This window comes from Peromyscus leucopus, chromosome 8b, assembly GCF_004664715.2.
Source record: "Peromyscus leucopus breed LL Stock chromosome 8b, UCI_PerLeu_2.1, whole genome shotgun sequence".
NCBI classification, from domain to species: Eukaryota; Metazoa; Chordata; class Mammalia; order Rodentia; family Cricetidae; genus Peromyscus; species Peromyscus leucopus.
The window spans coordinates 82,669,964-82,687,316 of NC_051086.1; the positions used below are offsets into that span (position 1 = coordinate 82,669,964).

The window sequence follows — 17,353 nt, forward strand, 5'->3', positions numbered from 1 at the left end:
CGGAGGCCCTGTTCTGTCAACTGTTCGGTTCCCGAGTTAAGAGGCCTGGTGGGGAGGGGGCGGGGCTAGGTGCCGGGGCGAGGCTAAGTGGGAAACGGGTTGGGGCAGGTCTGAGGGGGACTCAGGTAGGGCTGGAGCTGGGAGGGGCGGGGCTCGAGGAAGGGGCGGGGCTAAGGACTACTTGGGCGGGGAAGGGTCCGGCTAGTCCAGGACCGAGCTGCCACTCTGAGGGGGTGGGCCTAGCGAGGGGGCGGGGCCAAGTGGGATGCGAGTGGGCGGGGCTTGCCTGGGGGCGAGACCGGGGCGGGACCGAGGCGGCAAGCCGGCCGACGGAGCCGGCGCGGGCGGGCTGCTGAGGTGGCTGTCCCCCGCTCCAAGCTGCGGCTTCCCGGGTCGAGCCCCTCATGGAGGCCGAAGCCGCAGATGCCCCTCCGGGTCGGGTGGAGGCGGCGCTCAGCTGCTTCTCTTTCAACCAAGACTGCACGTAAGCCACGGCGCCAGCCCCCTGGCCGGGAAAGTGGGGGACAGAATGTCGCCACCAAAGGGTGTTGTCCTGTAACGCAACTGGTGGCCAGCCAGGGCCGGCCCGCGGACGGTACCTCGGTGGGGCAGCCTGCGTCTCGCGGTTTGCTCCGCAGTGGGGCTTGAACCCACCCGGACCCCTCCCTCCACTGCCGGCGCCTGCCAGAAGGGGCTGGCCAGGGTGACCCGAAGAAGTCAGCCAGGAGTAGGGTGGAGGGGGCCTTGAATGTGGGGGACCTGGTGTGGGCCACCTAGTGACCGAAGGGAGATCTGGGACCAAAACAAAGGCGACGGGAGCGGGGGAAGGTGCAACTTGACTCAAGAGGATGAGAGAGTTGGGAAGATGGGGAAAACTTTACCATTTGTCCTTGAGTATCCCAACGTGGCATTTGGGCAGGGCCTCGGACAAAGAAGCAGCTTATCCCTGTGGCCAGGCCAGCCCCAGCAACGGGGCATCCTGGCTGGTGGCTTGGCTGTAGGAAGCTTTCTTTTAAATTTCCCTTACTGTGTTTTCTTACCGTCCACCCAGTCCCACGAATCTCCTCCGGGAAGCTCAGGAGCCCTTTCTCAGCCCCAGACAGCTTCCCATCCCGGAAGGAGGCGCTCCACCCTGTTGCTTTTAAGTGGATTTTTAATGTTTCACTTTGATGGTCAACATTTAGACTTTGGTCCACGAACAAGGAATTACGTTCTAGGCTTAGGCAGGATTAGATCTTAGAATCTAAACAGCAGCACACTTCTGTTTCCTTCCCTGTTTTCATGGAAGCCAGCCTGAGGACCATATGGAATAATCTCTTTGGAATGTGGAGCCCTGAAGCATCAAGCAACTAGGGCAGGGATGACCATTTCCCAGTGCCCCACTTCCGGCTGTACCAGTTTCTGCCCTGTTCCTTGTTTTGGAGTCAGCTTCAGGCTTGGGCTTTGGCTGCTGGTGGCTGAGCTGTGCTAATATTGAACATTCAGTGGTGTAATTAAGGACATAAGCAGCCCTGGTTTCCATTCCCTTTGTGTTTCTGTCTGAAAACCTCTGCTCTGAACAATATGTCTTTGTTTGAAAAATCTGTATGTGTAATCGTAATCGAGTAACTCAACAGTTTGGTTGGATGAGTGACTCTCAGGCTGCCTCTGACCACAACCCACATTAAAAAGGACATATTACAACATCTCCCAATAGCCATAGACATGTAACAATAATATTCACAAACTATTAAGTGTGGTACACTCTGGGATTTTCTTGGTATTTTGTTCTCATTTTGTTTTGAGACAGTCTCGTGTAATCCAGACGGCCTTGAACTCCCTAGTAGATGAGGATGAATTTTGAAGTATCGTCGTATCATCATACTGTAGTGCTGGGAATGAAATCCAGGGTTTTATGCATGCTAGACAAGCCTAACCCTACCTATCCCTATTGTCGTGTGTGTGTGTGTGTGTGTGTGTGTGTGTGTGTGTGTGTGTGTTGTGTGAGATGGGGTGGGGTGCATAAGGTCCAATGTCTCAATCACCCTTAGCAAAGACTCAACCACTGAGCTACATCCCAGCCTCCAGGCCCTGGAATTTTTATGTCTTTATTTGTTTTTAAAGCTGTTGTAACCTGTTGAGTTGTTTGGGGGAATCCTCTGGAGATGAGACTTAAATGCATGATAAAATAGATAAAATTCTGAAGTTTTGTAAGAAACTTTTGCAAGAGTGTATGTCTGTTGAAATGCTGGGCAGTGTTTTCCTTCCCACTTGAACACAGGTTAAAGGGGGGGGGGTAGTTTACTTACAAGTAGTAAATCATCTAAATTACACTTCCTGATATTATTGGATTTGGAAAACAAATGTTATTGTCTACTCTAGTTATTAAATAATACAGAGTAACAGTTGGATAAGAATGCTGTTTTTCAAAACTGCAAGGTGCTTTGAAAGTTGGTTTCCTTGGTCCTTCCTGCAGCTCTGCTTTCCTGGGTGAAGGCTCTTCTGGGCAGCGCTGTCTTACCTATAAATAAAGGACTTGTCACAGTCAGTTGCTTGGAGCCCTGGAGGGTATGACATTGAATTTTAAAATAAATCATCTTCCTTGCTGGATGCATTTGGGAGAATTGGTGTGTCTTTTTCTATATGTATGAGCTTAGCTTGAGATACAGTCTGTCTAGAGAAGATAGATAAAGAGAATTAAATTGTCAACTACCTCATTCTTAATGCTTTAGAGCTGGGCTAGACACCTTGGGTGTATTTTAAAACTTGTGATCTGGATTTGTCTCAACTCCACTTCTATGAGAAGTGATGAGAAGTTTGTTTTTGTGGAAAGGACTTATGGGATAAAATAAGACATAAATCTGAAGCCCTTGATTTGGAGTCTTTCAGAGTCCTAGAGCAATCATTTAGAATAAAACAGTGATCAGCGTGCTCTTTTCTCATGAACGCAACCCTTCTGAACCCAGTGTGGCAGCTTGTGAGGATCCTAGGTCCTCCCGAGGCAAGAGTAGAAAGATCACGTGAGCCCACAACCTCAGAGGCAGCGTGAGTAGCAGAGAGAGACCCCTTCACAAACATAAAATGAAGAAATAAAGAAGAAACTCATTTGTCCCAGAATCAGAACTTATGCCTGAAAATTACGGTTTTGAACTTATTTATTGCTGTGTGTATCCATGATGGGGGAAGGGGAGACACACTGGCCACAGTGCGCATGAGAAGGTGTGAGAACAACTTTGTGGAGTTGGATCTTCTTCTTCCACCTTTTCCCAGGGTCTGGGTTCAAATGCAGATCGCCAGGCTTACAGCTGAGCCACCTCACCAGCCCTTTAGCTTTAAATTGCTAAGCCTTTTGGTTAATTTGTTGTTGCTGTTTCGGGTGGAGCTTGCTTTGTTTTGTTTATGTAGCCCTGGGTGCCTTCCAACTGGAGATCCACCTGCCTCAGCCTCCTCTCCCAAGTGTTGGGATTACGCACCTCTTTTAGTTTTGTTTTAGGACTCTCCTGTGTCTTTTCTCCTTACTTGCAAGCTTTACATCATCCGTTTGCGACTCAATGTGTCTGCACTTATAAGAAGAGAGTTTAAAACACTCGTCAGGGCTGAGGTTGTCACTAAATTAGTAGATGCTTGTCTCTGATGCATGAAGCCCTGAGCTCCGTCCCTGGCATGTTTACAAGGCCAGCCTGGGCTACATGAAAACTGCATCCGAAAACAAAACAAAAGCCCAGAGTAGCAACCGCTCCAGTGTATTTTAGAGTTCGAAGATGCTCCTCCCCTGCTTTTACAGCCGCTGGCATTTGTCCGCAGTGTGGGTGCCAAACCCCAGGCTTCACTGTCCTGTAGCAGCAATGAAGCCGTCCACAGGACGAGCATGGCCGCTCCTCAGGTCGGAGGGCTCCTGTGTGCCTTGCTGATTAAAAGTTGACAGTAGATGCTTGTTCCTATATCCTAGGAAAGAACAGATGTTTGCATAGAAAAGGGAATTCTGGAGGAAAATAAAAATCATGTGACCTTCTCTTTTTTAGGTATCGAAACAAGAGGCTTGGCATCCAGGCTTCTAAGTTGCTTATTTTAGTATATGCTTCCCTGTGAAGGACGAATCTCAGCTTGCCATATGTTTGCTGTCAATGGGGAAGTTGGATTGAACCATTGGGAGGCTCATTTCAACCCTGACATTCCATATTCCTAGGGCAGAAGTGCTTGTGGTCACACGGCTTATCCTGAGAGTGTTCTCTGCGAGGTTTTGGTCTCATTCAGTTTTTGAGAACAAAGCAGGAGAGGTGAGAGGTGATTTGGAAATGCCAAATAGAGGCAACATCTTTGCTTTCTCTTTTCCTTTTTTGGGACACAGTCTTGTCATGTAGTACAGTCTGGTCTCAAATGTATGGTCCTCTTGATCGGCTTTTGAGGGCTTGGGTTGTACCTGGTCACACATTTTGTTTTCATCACGTCACCAAAGATACCTGGCATCTTAGTTTGCTTTCCATTGCTGTGATTAAACACTATGACCAAAAGCAACATGGGGAGGAAAAGGATTTAGATCACTTACCGTCCATCATGATGGGAAAGGCAGGTAGTACGGAGCTCAAGCCAGGACCCTGGAGGCAGGAAATGAAGCACAACCATGGAGGAGTGCTGCTTACCAGTTTGGTCCTTATGAGTCACTCGACTTGCTGTTTTATTCCACCGGGACCACCTGTCCAGGCATGGCACCACCCACAGTGGGATGAGTCCTCTCACGTCACTCATTAATCAAGAAAATACCCCCACAGACTTGCCTACAAGCCAGTCTGATGGGGAGGCATTTTTTTCCAAGGTTCCCTCTTCCCAGATGATTGTAGCTTGAATCAAGTTGAGAGAAAGAAAGAAAGAAAAAAAAAAAAAAAAAAAAAAAAAAACAACCCAGCAACTTGGGTTTATACCTTCCCTTTATTTATGAGTTAAAAGTGGAAAATTGGGGCTGGGGTGATAGCTGAGCCAGTGAGAAGATGTAGATTTGAGCCCTAGAATCAATTATGATATTATTAATAGTAATAATAACAGAAAGAAAGAAAGAAAGGAAGGAAGGAAGGAAGGAAGGAAGGAAGGAAGGAAGGAAGGAAGGGAGAAAGGAAGAAAGAAGGCTGGATGAGTTGGTGTATGCTTGTAACCCCAGCTCTGGGGAGGTGGAAACTAGCAGATCCCTCCCTGGGCTGGCTAGCCAGCCAGCCTTGACTATCTGCTGAGCTCCCTGATGTGTGGACAACACATACCACACACACACACACCCACACACACACACACATATACACACACACACACATACACACACGCGCACACACACACACATACACACACACACACACACACACACACACACACACACACACACACACACGAGCATGTACATACGCATAATGATAATTACTCACCCTGCGGTAAAGAGCTTCCCAAACGAACAATGAGATGATCTCTCAAGCATTGTGGAAGTGGAGATACAATGACTGTCCCTAAGCATTCCTTTTTTCCTATGCCTGCCCAGCTGGCAAAACAAGACCTGTAGGAGCTTTGACATTTTGCTTGGTGGCAGAGCCCAGGCACTTTCTGCCTCTTAAGAAGTCTCCTTTGACCTTTTCCCCTTTCCTCATGACTGTCTGCCAAAGCGTGCTTTGCCTTGAGTGGGTTATCAAGGATCTGAGTCCTGAAGATGTCTGTTGACCTGCACTTAGCAGCCTCTGGGGAAAGAAAGGGCTGTGAGTCCTCAGACAGGGCTGTGGTTGGGGTGTGGTATCTGTTGTCATACCCGTGATGTCATTGTCTTCCGCAGGTCCCTAGCAATTGGAACCAAGGCCGGCTACAAGCTGTTTTCTTTGAGTTCTGTGGAGCAACTTGACCAAGTCCATGGAAGCAGTAAGTGTGTGTGTGTGTGTGTGTGTGTGTGTGTGTGTGTGTGTGTGTCTGTCTGTCTGTCTGTCTGTGTGTATCTATATGGTTGAAGGGACACCAAATCCACCCCGTAGACATCAATCCTTTTTTTTCATTTTATTTATTCTTTTTGGAGTCCCGGGGATTGAACCCATCAGCCTCCTAAAAGCACTCCACCACCAAGGCTATGTATACCCCGGCCATAGACTTCAGTCTTGAGGTTCTGGTTTCTGGATTAGCCATCAGCCTAAAGAGTTGGTGTTGTGCAGATGTGAATACAAACCATTGTCTCCTCTTGCATAAAAGCCACAATGAAGCTCTTATTGAAATTTGGCAATAACCTAAGTGACATTTTCTTCTTTGTAAGAAGAAAGCCCTTGTATGAAATCATATTGCTGATGCTTTTCTGTGTATCTGTGCTCGTGGCGATCAGTTTTTGCCATTGTCCACCTAAAGGGGACACCTGCTGCTTCTTTTGCTGTTACACTGGCTCTGTAGCCTGCTGACACCATTCACCTAGTAGGGACATGTTTTCTGTGCTTGAATGAAGTAACACAGTCATATCTGTGTAGCACGTATTAAGATGTTGAAGTATTTCTAGTGAGTATTTAAAATAATACCACTTAGAAATGTGTGTGTGATTTTTCTCGGTAATAATTTATGCTGTTGCCATAGCGACAAATACTTCACCTCTGCATTTTCTGCAAAGAAAATGGTTTTGTAAATAATTGGGGCTCCTAATTGATTCTTTCTTTATTTGTAATCTCTGTGTGTGATAGAGATGTGTGCATGAGAGGGTGTGTGCCCATTCACATGTATCCATCCTCACCTTCCACCTGGAGACAGTCTCTTTGTTGTTTGCCGTGGCGTATCTGGAGCAAGCTGGACCCTGAGCTTCCAGGGATTCTCCTGTCTCAGTCTCCCGTCACAGAGACACTGGGATTAGAGATCTGTGCTACCACATCCAGCTTTCCATGTCGGGCTTTGAACTCAAGTCCTCATGTGCATACAGCAAGCACTGTACCCACTGAGCCATCTCCTCTGCCCTCGGCCCCTAATTTATTTGTAAGATGTGGTTGTTATTATATCATTTTTGTGACTGTTTTGCTGTGTATATGTCTCATGTCATATTTCCAGTGGGACTTCCCTACAAACAAGCAAGAAAGCCGAGTAATAAGATGGCCTCAGGAAGACACCAAGGCCTCGTCTGTGGTACTCTGGAGGCCTCCCTTCTGAGTGCACAAGTATTTTCTTGCACCAAATATGGTGGTACACACCCATAAAAACCCAGCATTCAGGAGGCTGAGGCAGAAAGATCATGAGTTCAAGGCCAGCCTGGGTCATAGAGCAAGATTCTGTCTTAAAGTGGCTAGGGAGGGGGCTAGTATGGATCTGTGGTAAAGTTGCTTGATGCCAAGCCCCAACCAACTCTTGCAAGCTGCCTTCTGACCTCCACATGTGTGTTGTAATATGCACACATATGCACATACACAGTAAGTGTGTGTGTGTGTGTGTGTGTGTGTGTGTTTAGTGGGTAATTCTGCCATGCATTCCATGCATCGGCTCTGGAAATCCTGGCTTTGTGTCTTAGTCATTAGCATCATCTTTGCTGTAGGTATGTGGAAAGGTCTCTGGAAGTGTTACCCCTAGAGACAGTTAAAACTTGCTGTTGGGGCCAGGGTGGGTCATTACTGATGAAGGATACCCAGCAGCAAGACCCAGAGCCCATGTGTGAACTAGCCTGTGTGGTACCCAGGGTCACAAAGTCCAGAGTCTTTCTCAAAGAAGCCATCTGTGGGACCTCACTGCTGCTTTCCCTCACAGATGAAATCCCCGACGTGTACATTGTGGAGCGCCTCTTCTCGAGCAGCCTGGTGGTGGTGGTCAGTCACACAAAACCTCGGCAGATGAACGTGTACCACTTCAAGAAAGGCACTGAGATCTGTAATTACAGCTACTCCAGCAACATTTTGTCCATACGGCTGAACCGGCAGGTGAGGAGGTGGGACCCCCCAGGTTTCTAGGCTTCTGCAAATTGGAGTGTCTTTGGGCTAGCTAGATGGCTCAGCAGGTAAAAGCACTTGTCACCAAGCCTGGTGAGCTGAGCTCGGTCCCAGCCACCCTCATAGTAGAACAAAACTGACTCCTGCAAGTTGTCCTCTGACCTCCGCATACATGCAGTACATGTGCATGCATACACAGACAGATATAAATAAATGTAATAAAAAAATTTAAGATGAATGTCTTTGAGGTATATCTCAGAATGCTTGCTTGGCATGTGCAAGACCCTGGATTTGATCCCCAGCTCCCCGTAGACAGAGCAGCATGGTGGTGTGAATCTGTGATACCAACTCAGGAGGGAACCTGTGATGTCAGCACTCAGTAGGTGGAGGCAGGAGAATCAGAAGATCAAAGCCATCCTTCTTGGCAATATAGCAAGTTTGAGCCTGGCGTGGGCTACATGAGTCAGTATCTCAAAAGCAGGTATCAAATGCTGTAGATAACAGAACTTTTAACAGCAGACTTGGGCTCATGGGTGAAGTATAAAGAGCATCTACTTCATGCATCTTCCCCAGTCATACTGGCTCATATTGTCTCTCTGGCAACATGATGGAATGCCCATTGCCTGGCCAAGCTCACCATCTCCTCTTGGTGCAGGCTGGGCACCAGCACAGATAGGTTGGAGCTCTGACCCAGGTCTGTTGTATGAGCTGCCTTAGGACATCTACAATGAGAGGAAGACCTCTTTCTGTCTTGGCCCTAGACAGTAAGATTTATTGTGCACAGTGGTCCTGCCTCTGAGAATGGCATACCTGAGACTAGGGTGTGGTGTCGTGTGTGTGTCGTCCCCCCCCCCCCCCCCAGTCAGCTATGACATTCTGGTCTATCCTTGGCCTTTTCTGCTTGGTCAGCTACACAGTCTTGTGTTTCTGCTTTTGCAGCTAATACCCACTCCTTCCCTGCCATGCAGGGGATTGAACCTAGGATATCTCTCATTTTAGTGAGAGCTACAGCACTGAGCTAGAGCTACAGCTCCTTCAGCTAACCCTTAAGGATATATTCTTGTAGTGTTTTTATTGTTGAAAGGAAAATTACTCTCATCTCAAATACACAGTATGCCTTTAAACACACACACACACACACACACACACACACACACACACACACACACACACACACTCTAGCACTTAGGAGGTATTTAGTGTGTTAGCATACCCTTCCTGGGTGACTGGGTTTTACATCCTGTAAAAGCAGGGACTAGGGCAGTTCTGTTCATTACTATGAGACCTGACGGGAGAGAGCTCTTGAACACTTTCCTGCCTAACTGTTAAATAAGTGGATAAATCAAGAGTCTCTTCCTGGGATATGCAGAGTTATTATCTTGATTCAGTATTCCTAGGAACAGGGAATCCGAAGCATTCCTTGAGGATAGTGGTTTCTTCTTCTTCTTCTTCTTCTTCTTCTTCTTCTTCTTCTTCTTCTTCTTCTTCTTCTTCTTCTTCTCCTCCTCCTCCTCCTCCTCCTCCTCCTCCTCCTCCTCCTCTTCCTCCTCCTCCTCCTCCCCTCCTCCTCCTTCCTCTTCTTCTCTTCTTCCTCCTTCTCCTCTTCTTTCTTTCCTTTTCCTCTTCCCCTTCTCCTTCTTCTTGAATCTGAACCATTAAATGCTGATTAATATTTTTTAAGACATTTTTATTTTATGTATATGAGTAGTTTGCCTACATGTATGTATACCACATGCATGCAGTGCCTGATGAGGCCAGAAGAGGGTGGTGAATCCCTTGCAACTGGAGTCACAACTGGAGTTACAGGCTGTTGTGGTTGCTGGGAACTGAACTCAAAATCCTCTGCAAGAGAAGCCACTCCTCTTAACTGCCAATCTATCTCCAGTCCTATGGGTTTTTTGTTTTGTTTTATTTTTGTTTTTAAATAATGAGATCAAGTATTTTTTTAAGTTTCTGAGAAGGAAAAGATTGTTACTTTGAGTTTTTTGTTTTGTTTCATTGAGATAGTAGCCTCATTCAGTAGCCTAGGCTAGCCTGATCCTCCTGCTTCAGCCCCCACTCCCCCAAATGCTGGGAATATAAGAGTGAACACCACACCTGGCTTGTTGCTTTGCGTCCATCGGCTATTTTGACGGAGTATCCACTAAATTCGTAGAAAACAGCCACAGAAGCAGAAGATGGAAAACTTCAGTGACACAGAGCAGGCAAGAGACAGAAAAGAAGCCTGAGGTCTCAGTAAGAGAAGGGAGGGCAGCTTTGGAGTTTCCTACCTGAGAGATTTCAAGTAGGTTCTTGGCTCAAGCGTGCCCTCGGACCTGTTGCAAGTTTTGTTGCAGAACCTTCCATTTTGCGCACAGTAGCCCACATATGACAGCTAAATGTCTGTTTGGTACCTGGCCACCTTCTAAACACCACTTAGTAAATGTTATCCCAACCAGAGCTCTCAAGTAATACTCATGGAATTTGCTGGTATGATTTCTCAGGTAGTCTCATTAGCAAACGAGGCAAGTAAGAGCTACTTAAGTGTCTGAGTCTGTCAGACTGTAGGCACCAGCCTCCACTCCACAGAGCACTCACTGACTTCAGGTTCTCGTTCCCCACCTTCTGGAGAACACAGTTGTAGGCAGCCCCACCCTACAGTTAGTGCCGGAGCGGAAGCAAGCCAGAGCTAATGGCCGTGCCTTTAGCCTTTTTGTCTTCCAAGATGACTTGACGCAGATCTGGAAGGGGTTCTGGTTTTCTTTTCTTAAAGTTGCCAGGCTTTGGACTTAATTTTTGGTTTAGGCAATTCATCTGCTGAAAGGAAGTCTTGCAATGCCTGCAGAGCTGCCTGCCCAGGGGAACGGTAAAGGGCTCAGGGTGGACATGTATTGCCCTATAGCAATCACCCTGCATCTGTCAATTCTTCAGACATATGGCTCCTTTTTAAATACAGGAGAAATGGCAGATTTATGTAAGAAGTTACAAAGAAACAAAAATCCATGTTTTCAAATAGGGCCTATAGTGCACTCCGGGAATCCTAGCACTTAGGAGGACAAGGCAGGAGAATGGCACATCAAAGGCTAGCCTGGGCTATGCAGAATAGGACTCTGCCTCAAAACAGAAGCTTGTTTTCAAGGCCAGGAATGAAGCCCAACTGGTATAGTGAGTGCTTGCCTACCATGCACAAAGCCCTGGGTTCACCACATAAAACCAGGTGTGATGATGCATGCCTATAATCCAGCACTGGTGAGGTAGAGGAAGATGAGAAATTCAAAGCCATCTTCTGCTGTATAGCAAATTACAGGGAAGCCTGGGCTGCAATGAGACCCTGTCTCAAAAAACCAAATATGCCCATTCACAAAATAAATAGGTAAATAAATAGAAAAACAAGGGCTGGGAGATGGCTTCTTGGGTAGGCATGCTTGCTGTACTTAGCAAGAGGACCTGAGTTGAACTCCCAGTCAACCATGTAAAAAGCTAAATGTGGATGCGCGTGCATTCGCGCACGCGCACGCACGCTCGCATGCACACACACACACACACACACACACACACACACACACACACACACACCTGTAACTCTAGTGCTGTGGGAAGTTGAGGTCCGCTCACCTCCAGCCTCGATGGAAAATTCCAGCTCCAGATGCAGTGAGAGACCCTGCCTCAAAAGAACAAAGCAGAGAGTCGGGGGGGGGGGGGGGGGGGGGAGGACACCTGACTTCCTCCTTTGGCTCTGCATGTTCACGTGACCTCACATACATATGTGCATGTGTAGCTCACATATACCCCGTTCACAAATCCCTCTAAATATGCAGAAAGCAAAGGGGCTCAGAGATCCTGATATGTTCCATTTTCAGTGTCATTCCCATGTGGTTAATGCAGACATGTGTTTTCTTAGATGACAGCCATACACTGGATGTTGTTAGCTAAGGAAGCTTTCATAATTATTTAACCCTCTGCTTCCTGTTAGCCCACTGCAGGTTGATTGAGGCAGATGCTTAAGGCAGATGTCTAATTCTTTAACTGATGAAAAGGATTAACTACCTATGAAACATAAGATGAAAGTCAAAATTGGCTGGGGATGTAGTTTAGTTGGCAGTGTTTGCCTAGCATGCTTGAAGCCCTGGGTTCAATTCCCAGCACCACATAAAACCAGAATTGGTGAGGCATGCCTGCAACCCCAGCACTTGGGAAGTGGGGATGGGAAAACCAGAAATTCAAAGTCAGTCTGGGCTACATAGTGGGTTTGAGGTCAGCCTGGGCTGCATGGGGAGCTTGTGGTCGGCCTGGGCTGCATAGGGAGCTTGTGGTCGACCTGGGCTACAAGATGAATCACAGTGGTGAGCTGAAGGCAGGTGTGGCTGGAGCTGTAGCCCAGCTGGTAACAGCAATCGCTAGCTTGTGCCTGTTCCGAAAGCCAGCTCTGTGTGACTCAGGACGAGTACTTCCTCATACCCTCCCTGCATTTCCTGGTTCCCTCCCTTTTCATTCTTGTCTCTGGCTAGCATGGTGGTGACCCAGTGGGGTCCAGATGAGTGGTCCACTGAGCTGACAGCACTGTAATGATGCTGACCAGGTCAGATGAGCCTAAAGATGATGTTCCTTCAAGAAGAACCTGTCAGGGCCACCCTCTCCTGAGAACTGGGTGCAGGGCTGGAAGGGGATACCAGAGACTATTAGAAACTCAGAACAGAAACAAACATAGAAAAAGATAAAAACAAACCCTGGTGTGGCTGGCAGAAGGCAAAGTGATCAGGTGACCACTTCACAGAGAAGTGGCAATATTTTGAAAAATTTTTAAAGTATCTTTTGGTAAGTTTTTGTTTGTTTATTTGTTTGTTTTTGTTTTTTGCTTTTTTTGAGACAGGGTTTCTCTGTGTAGTTTTGGTGCCTGTGCTGGAACTCACTCTGTAGACCAGACTGGCCTCGAACTCACAGAGATCTACCTGGCTCTGCCTCCGCAGACCACCCCCCTCCCTACCCCCCCACCTCCCCACCCCCTGCCGAGTGCTGGTATTAAAGGCATGTGCCACTGCTGCCCGACTGGTAAGTTTTTAAAAATCTTTTCTGAGGGGCTGGAGAGATGGCTCTATGGTTAAGAGCACTGGCTGCTCTTCCAGAGGGCCCAGGTTCAATTCCCAGCACCCACATGGCAGTTCACAACTGTCTGTAACTCCAGTTCCAGGGAACCTTCACACCAATGCACATAAAATAAAGTTATTCTGTGTATGAGTGTTCTACCCACACTTACGTATGTGTGCCACATTCATGCAGTGACCAGGGTGACAGAAGAGGGCATAAGATCCCCTAGAACTGGAGTTACAAATGACAGTGTGCCATGTGGGTGCTGGGAACTGAACCCAGGTCCTCTGCAAGAGCAACAAGTGCTCTGAACTGTTGAGCCATCTCCCCAACACCCCCTTTTAAGCTTTAAAGTTCATTTATGTGTGTGGGTTTGTGTGTAATGGGGGTGGGTTGTGCATGTGCCACAGAGAACATGTGAAGATCAGAGGACAACTTTGTGTGGAGTTGATTCTCTCCTTCCATCTTTATGGGGGATCCAGGGATTAAATGTGAGTCCTCAAACTTGAGCAAGTTCATTTTCCCACTGAGCCATCTCACTAATCCCAACTTGGAGATCTTGCTAGAATTTTCTTTCCTTCTCATACACAGTTTTAACACTGTGGCTAGAATGCTAATTAAAAGAGAGAAGAGTGCCTGAAGGTGCGGTTGGGGTGGGACAAGGTGTCTCAGCCCTGTCATCCCAACTACTTGGGCATCTGAGGCAGTAAGACCATGAGTTCAAAACATGCCTGGGCTATAGAGAGAGTCCGGGGCCAGCCTCGGCAACTTAGTGAAACGCTGTGTCAGAAAACACAGAGAAAGGGATAAAATCCAGGTTTCAGCCATGCAGAGAATCTAAAGAAGCCTGCATTTGTGTAAGAGGAGAACTCAGTCACCAGCATGGAATGTGGGAACAGAACAAGAGGTTCCCTGAACCATCTTGTTCTAGGGATGGGGAGGGAAAGGGGGGAAGGAAAGAGGGAGACGGACGGGCGGGGGGGGGGGCGGAATCTCTAAGTAAAGTAAAATTTAGGATCTTGTGTTTTAAGCATCTGCCCAAGTGGGCAATGCTGTGTCTGTTTATGTTCATAAACATGACCTTCAAAAGGCTTCATTAGCATTCCTCCCCCTTTAGGAGTGGAATCAAGTTAGAACTCACAGGCAAGACCAGCAAGGACTTGGCGGGTCCCTTTTCGAAAGCTCTGTGGGGGAGGCTGATGGTTCTGTCTGATTTACAGAGGCTGCTGGTCTGCCTGGAAGAATCCATCTATATCCACAACATTAAAGATATGAAGCTATTGAAGACCCTCCTGGACATCCCCTCAAACCCAACAGGTGAGTGCCAGCAAGAGTACCGAGCCCTCCCCTCCACAATGTGAAGGTGCTTCATTCCCAAGCTGCATTTTCACATCGGCTGAAAAACCTGAGCCCAGGCTATGCTTTGGGAGTCTTAATGGTGTCTGAGTTGAAGATGCATTTGAATGGTGACAGATTCGAATTATGAAAACCTGTGGTCCCTGTGGAAAGGCTGTGCAGCCTGCCTAGTAGCCCAAGAGAAGCATCCTTCTTCAGGGACCCATGTAAGCAAATGGGCCGGGGCATGTCGGATAGATGCGTGGGAGATTTGATGCATCCGATGTTGAAAGGTGTTTACCCCTAATGCATTTTTGTGACTGTTCATTACAGAGTAGGTGTGATAATTAGAAGCAAGTTTTAACTTGGTATGTCTGCACGGTTAGTTAGCCAGACCATCTGAACTACAAAGAAGGTGTTTTCTTATGTGAGTTTTAAAAATACATTTCTCAATGTGGGTAATATTCTAGAATTGAATTTGGTTACATTCTCAGAATTTACCATTGTACGTTAAGCTTCTGTTGTCTAAGATTGGAAGAGTTTGGATGGGTTAGGATGAAGTTGCAGATGATGGGCATCTTCTGAACTCGTTGAGCTGAAAGTGAGGGAGCATGAATCTCTTCATCATGGTGTGGGGAGTCGTCCCCCAAGGCAGTCTGAGTATCTAACAACCCAGGCTAATACTTATGGGTCATGGGGCTGGAGAGATGGCTCAGCAGTTAGAGCGCTTGTTGCCCAGCACCCACATGGAGGTTCACAGCTATCAGTGACTCCAGTTCCAGGACGTAGATACCTTCTTCTGAGACCTACAGGCACTAGGCACATACAAATACATAGGTACACATACAAACATACACACATACATGGTGCACAAACATACATGCAGGCAAAATATTCACACATGAAATTTTTAAATCTAGAAATATTTCAGTGAAAAAATTAATAGTTTTTAAGAATCTGTGTTCTAACTTAGTGTCACTAGATGACTACTTCATTTTCTGTAAGTTTCCCAATTCCATGACTTTCAATGCAATTTCAGAATCTGTGTTGCCCCACACAACTGGGTGGGGCTTTTTGAGCCCGGGGTTCCTAGTTTGCCGTAAGAATGATGAGCAAGCCATCTCACAGCCTAGGCTGAGCACTAAACTGGATAAAGCTTATGAAGGTGACCAGGACAGGGCTAGCCACTAAATCCTCCCCTTGACTGGTTTCCCTCTCTTCTCAATGATTTCAATGTCCTTTGCTGTTGATATCTGTGTGTGCATGTGTGTGGTCCTGGGGATTAAGCCCAGGATCTCAGACATGCTTGTTGGCACATTCACTAGCACCAAACTACTCCTGTCCCCTCTAAGATGCGGAGACTGGGCTGGAGAGATTGCTCAGTGGTTAGAACTTACTGCCCTTGTTCAGTTCCCAACACCCACATGGTCACATACAACCCTCCATATAACTCCAGTTCCAGAGTATCCAATGCCTTCTTCTGATTTCCAGGGACACCAGACATACATGTAGTATACATATATGCAAACAAAATACTCGTGACATAAAAATAAATAAGTAAAAGTAATGTTTGAAAAAGATGCAAAGGCCATTAGGAAGTTCTGAGGGAGGCTGAAATGGTGGTGGTCAAGTGCTTGGCTAGCTGCCCAAGACTGTGTGCTCCATCCCTAACACTCAAGAAGAGAAGCATAAAACTTCAAGAGTTAATGACTTTGAAGCACATTTCACAAGTATCTTAGTTAGGGTTTCTGTTGCTGTGAAGATTCTTATAAAGGAAAACACTTCATTGAGGCTGGCTTACAGTTCAGAGATTCAATCCATTATCATCATGGAGATAATCATGGCTACATGCAGACTGTCATGGTGCTGGAAAAGGAGCTGAGAGTTCTACACCTTGATCTACAGGCAACAGGAAGTGAACTGTCACACTGGGTATGGCTTTAGCATATATAAGACCTCCTCAAAACCCACCTCTACCATAACACACTTCCTCCAACAAGGCTACACCTACTCCAACAGGGCCACACCTCCTAGTAGTGCCACTCCCTGTGGGCCAAACATTCAAACACAGGAGTCGATGGGGGCCGCGACCAGGAAGGGATTCATAGTGGTAAGTTTACCATTTTAGGAGTAAGGGTTGAACCAGTCTAGAAGAGCATTTATTGTAACATTTCTATGTGCCCAGTGGCAGTAGGCCCCAACAGGGACAGACCGAAAGGTTTCCGCACCCAGATATTGGTTTCTCCACCAGTGCAATAAATCAGATTACACCGAATTAATAAAACCAAGTTTAATCTGAGCAAAGCAATTCCCAGGTGACTGTTGGGGGAAGGAAGCAGGAGAGAAAGCAGGTTTGGAGACAGTGTCTTAAATACTCTGTAGACTGGTCCTGTGCATCTCCAGGGGAGGAGCTGACCCTTGGTGGGCTTTCTGAGGAGCGGGGCCTGGAATGGGAGGAGTGGGCTCTTGAGCAGAGATTCCCAACACAGACCAACCCTCTGCTTACCTGGAACTGTGATCCCAGCTTTTCTGGGTCAGTGGAGGGCAGAGGCCCTAGCACCCTGTGGCAGGGGTGAAATGCCCTCACCATGGGCTGTGGACAATGTAAGAGAAGACGTGCTTTTATGATGGGCATGTGAAATGCTGGGATCTGAGCAGAGGTCCCAGAGGAGAGAGCCTGAGCCCTGCTTTGCTGGATTTTGGAAGAGATGATCAGTACATAGAAAAGTACACTCTAAAGAGAGTGCATTTGGGGTACAGTTAGCCCATTTCCTGCCTCGCACTCATCTCTCACTTGGCCACTGGGGCTGTGTGTTGGAGCAGCTTCAGCACGGAGGCATGCCCCACTATAGGAAAAAGGAAATGACTCCTTCTTACTCTTAATCTTAATCTAATATACACGCATGTGTCCCGTAATGACAGGAGTTCCAAGAACTGTGTCGTCAGGTGGTTTCCTCATTGGCAAACCTCACAGTATCCTTGTGCAAACCTAGATAGTGTAGCATAGTAAACTTGGGCTGTATGGTGAATACTATTGTGTGTATGGTCTATCCTTGGCTAGAATAGTGGTT

General features: G+C 47.1%; 1 protein-coding gene across 1 annotated transcript in view; it reads left to right on the plus strand.

Moving 5' to 3' along the window:
- The first annotated feature begins 309 nt into the window (after positions 1 to 309).
- Wipi1 (WD repeat domain, phosphoinositide interacting 1) overlaps positions 310 to 17,353 on the plus strand; it is a 38,069-nt gene continuing 21,025 nt past the window's right edge. Inside the window, exons 1-4 of the mRNA XM_028865255.2 lie at positions 310 to 484; positions 5,783 to 5,865; positions 7,705 to 7,874; positions 14,168 to 14,264. Coding sequence (XP_028721088.1) covers positions 405 to 484; positions 5,783 to 5,865; positions 7,705 to 7,874; positions 14,168 to 14,264 — 430 coding nt within the window. The 5' untranslated portion in view covers positions 310 to 404. The remainder of the gene's footprint in view (positions 485 to 5,782; positions 5,866 to 7,704; positions 7,875 to 14,167; positions 14,265 to 17,353) is intronic.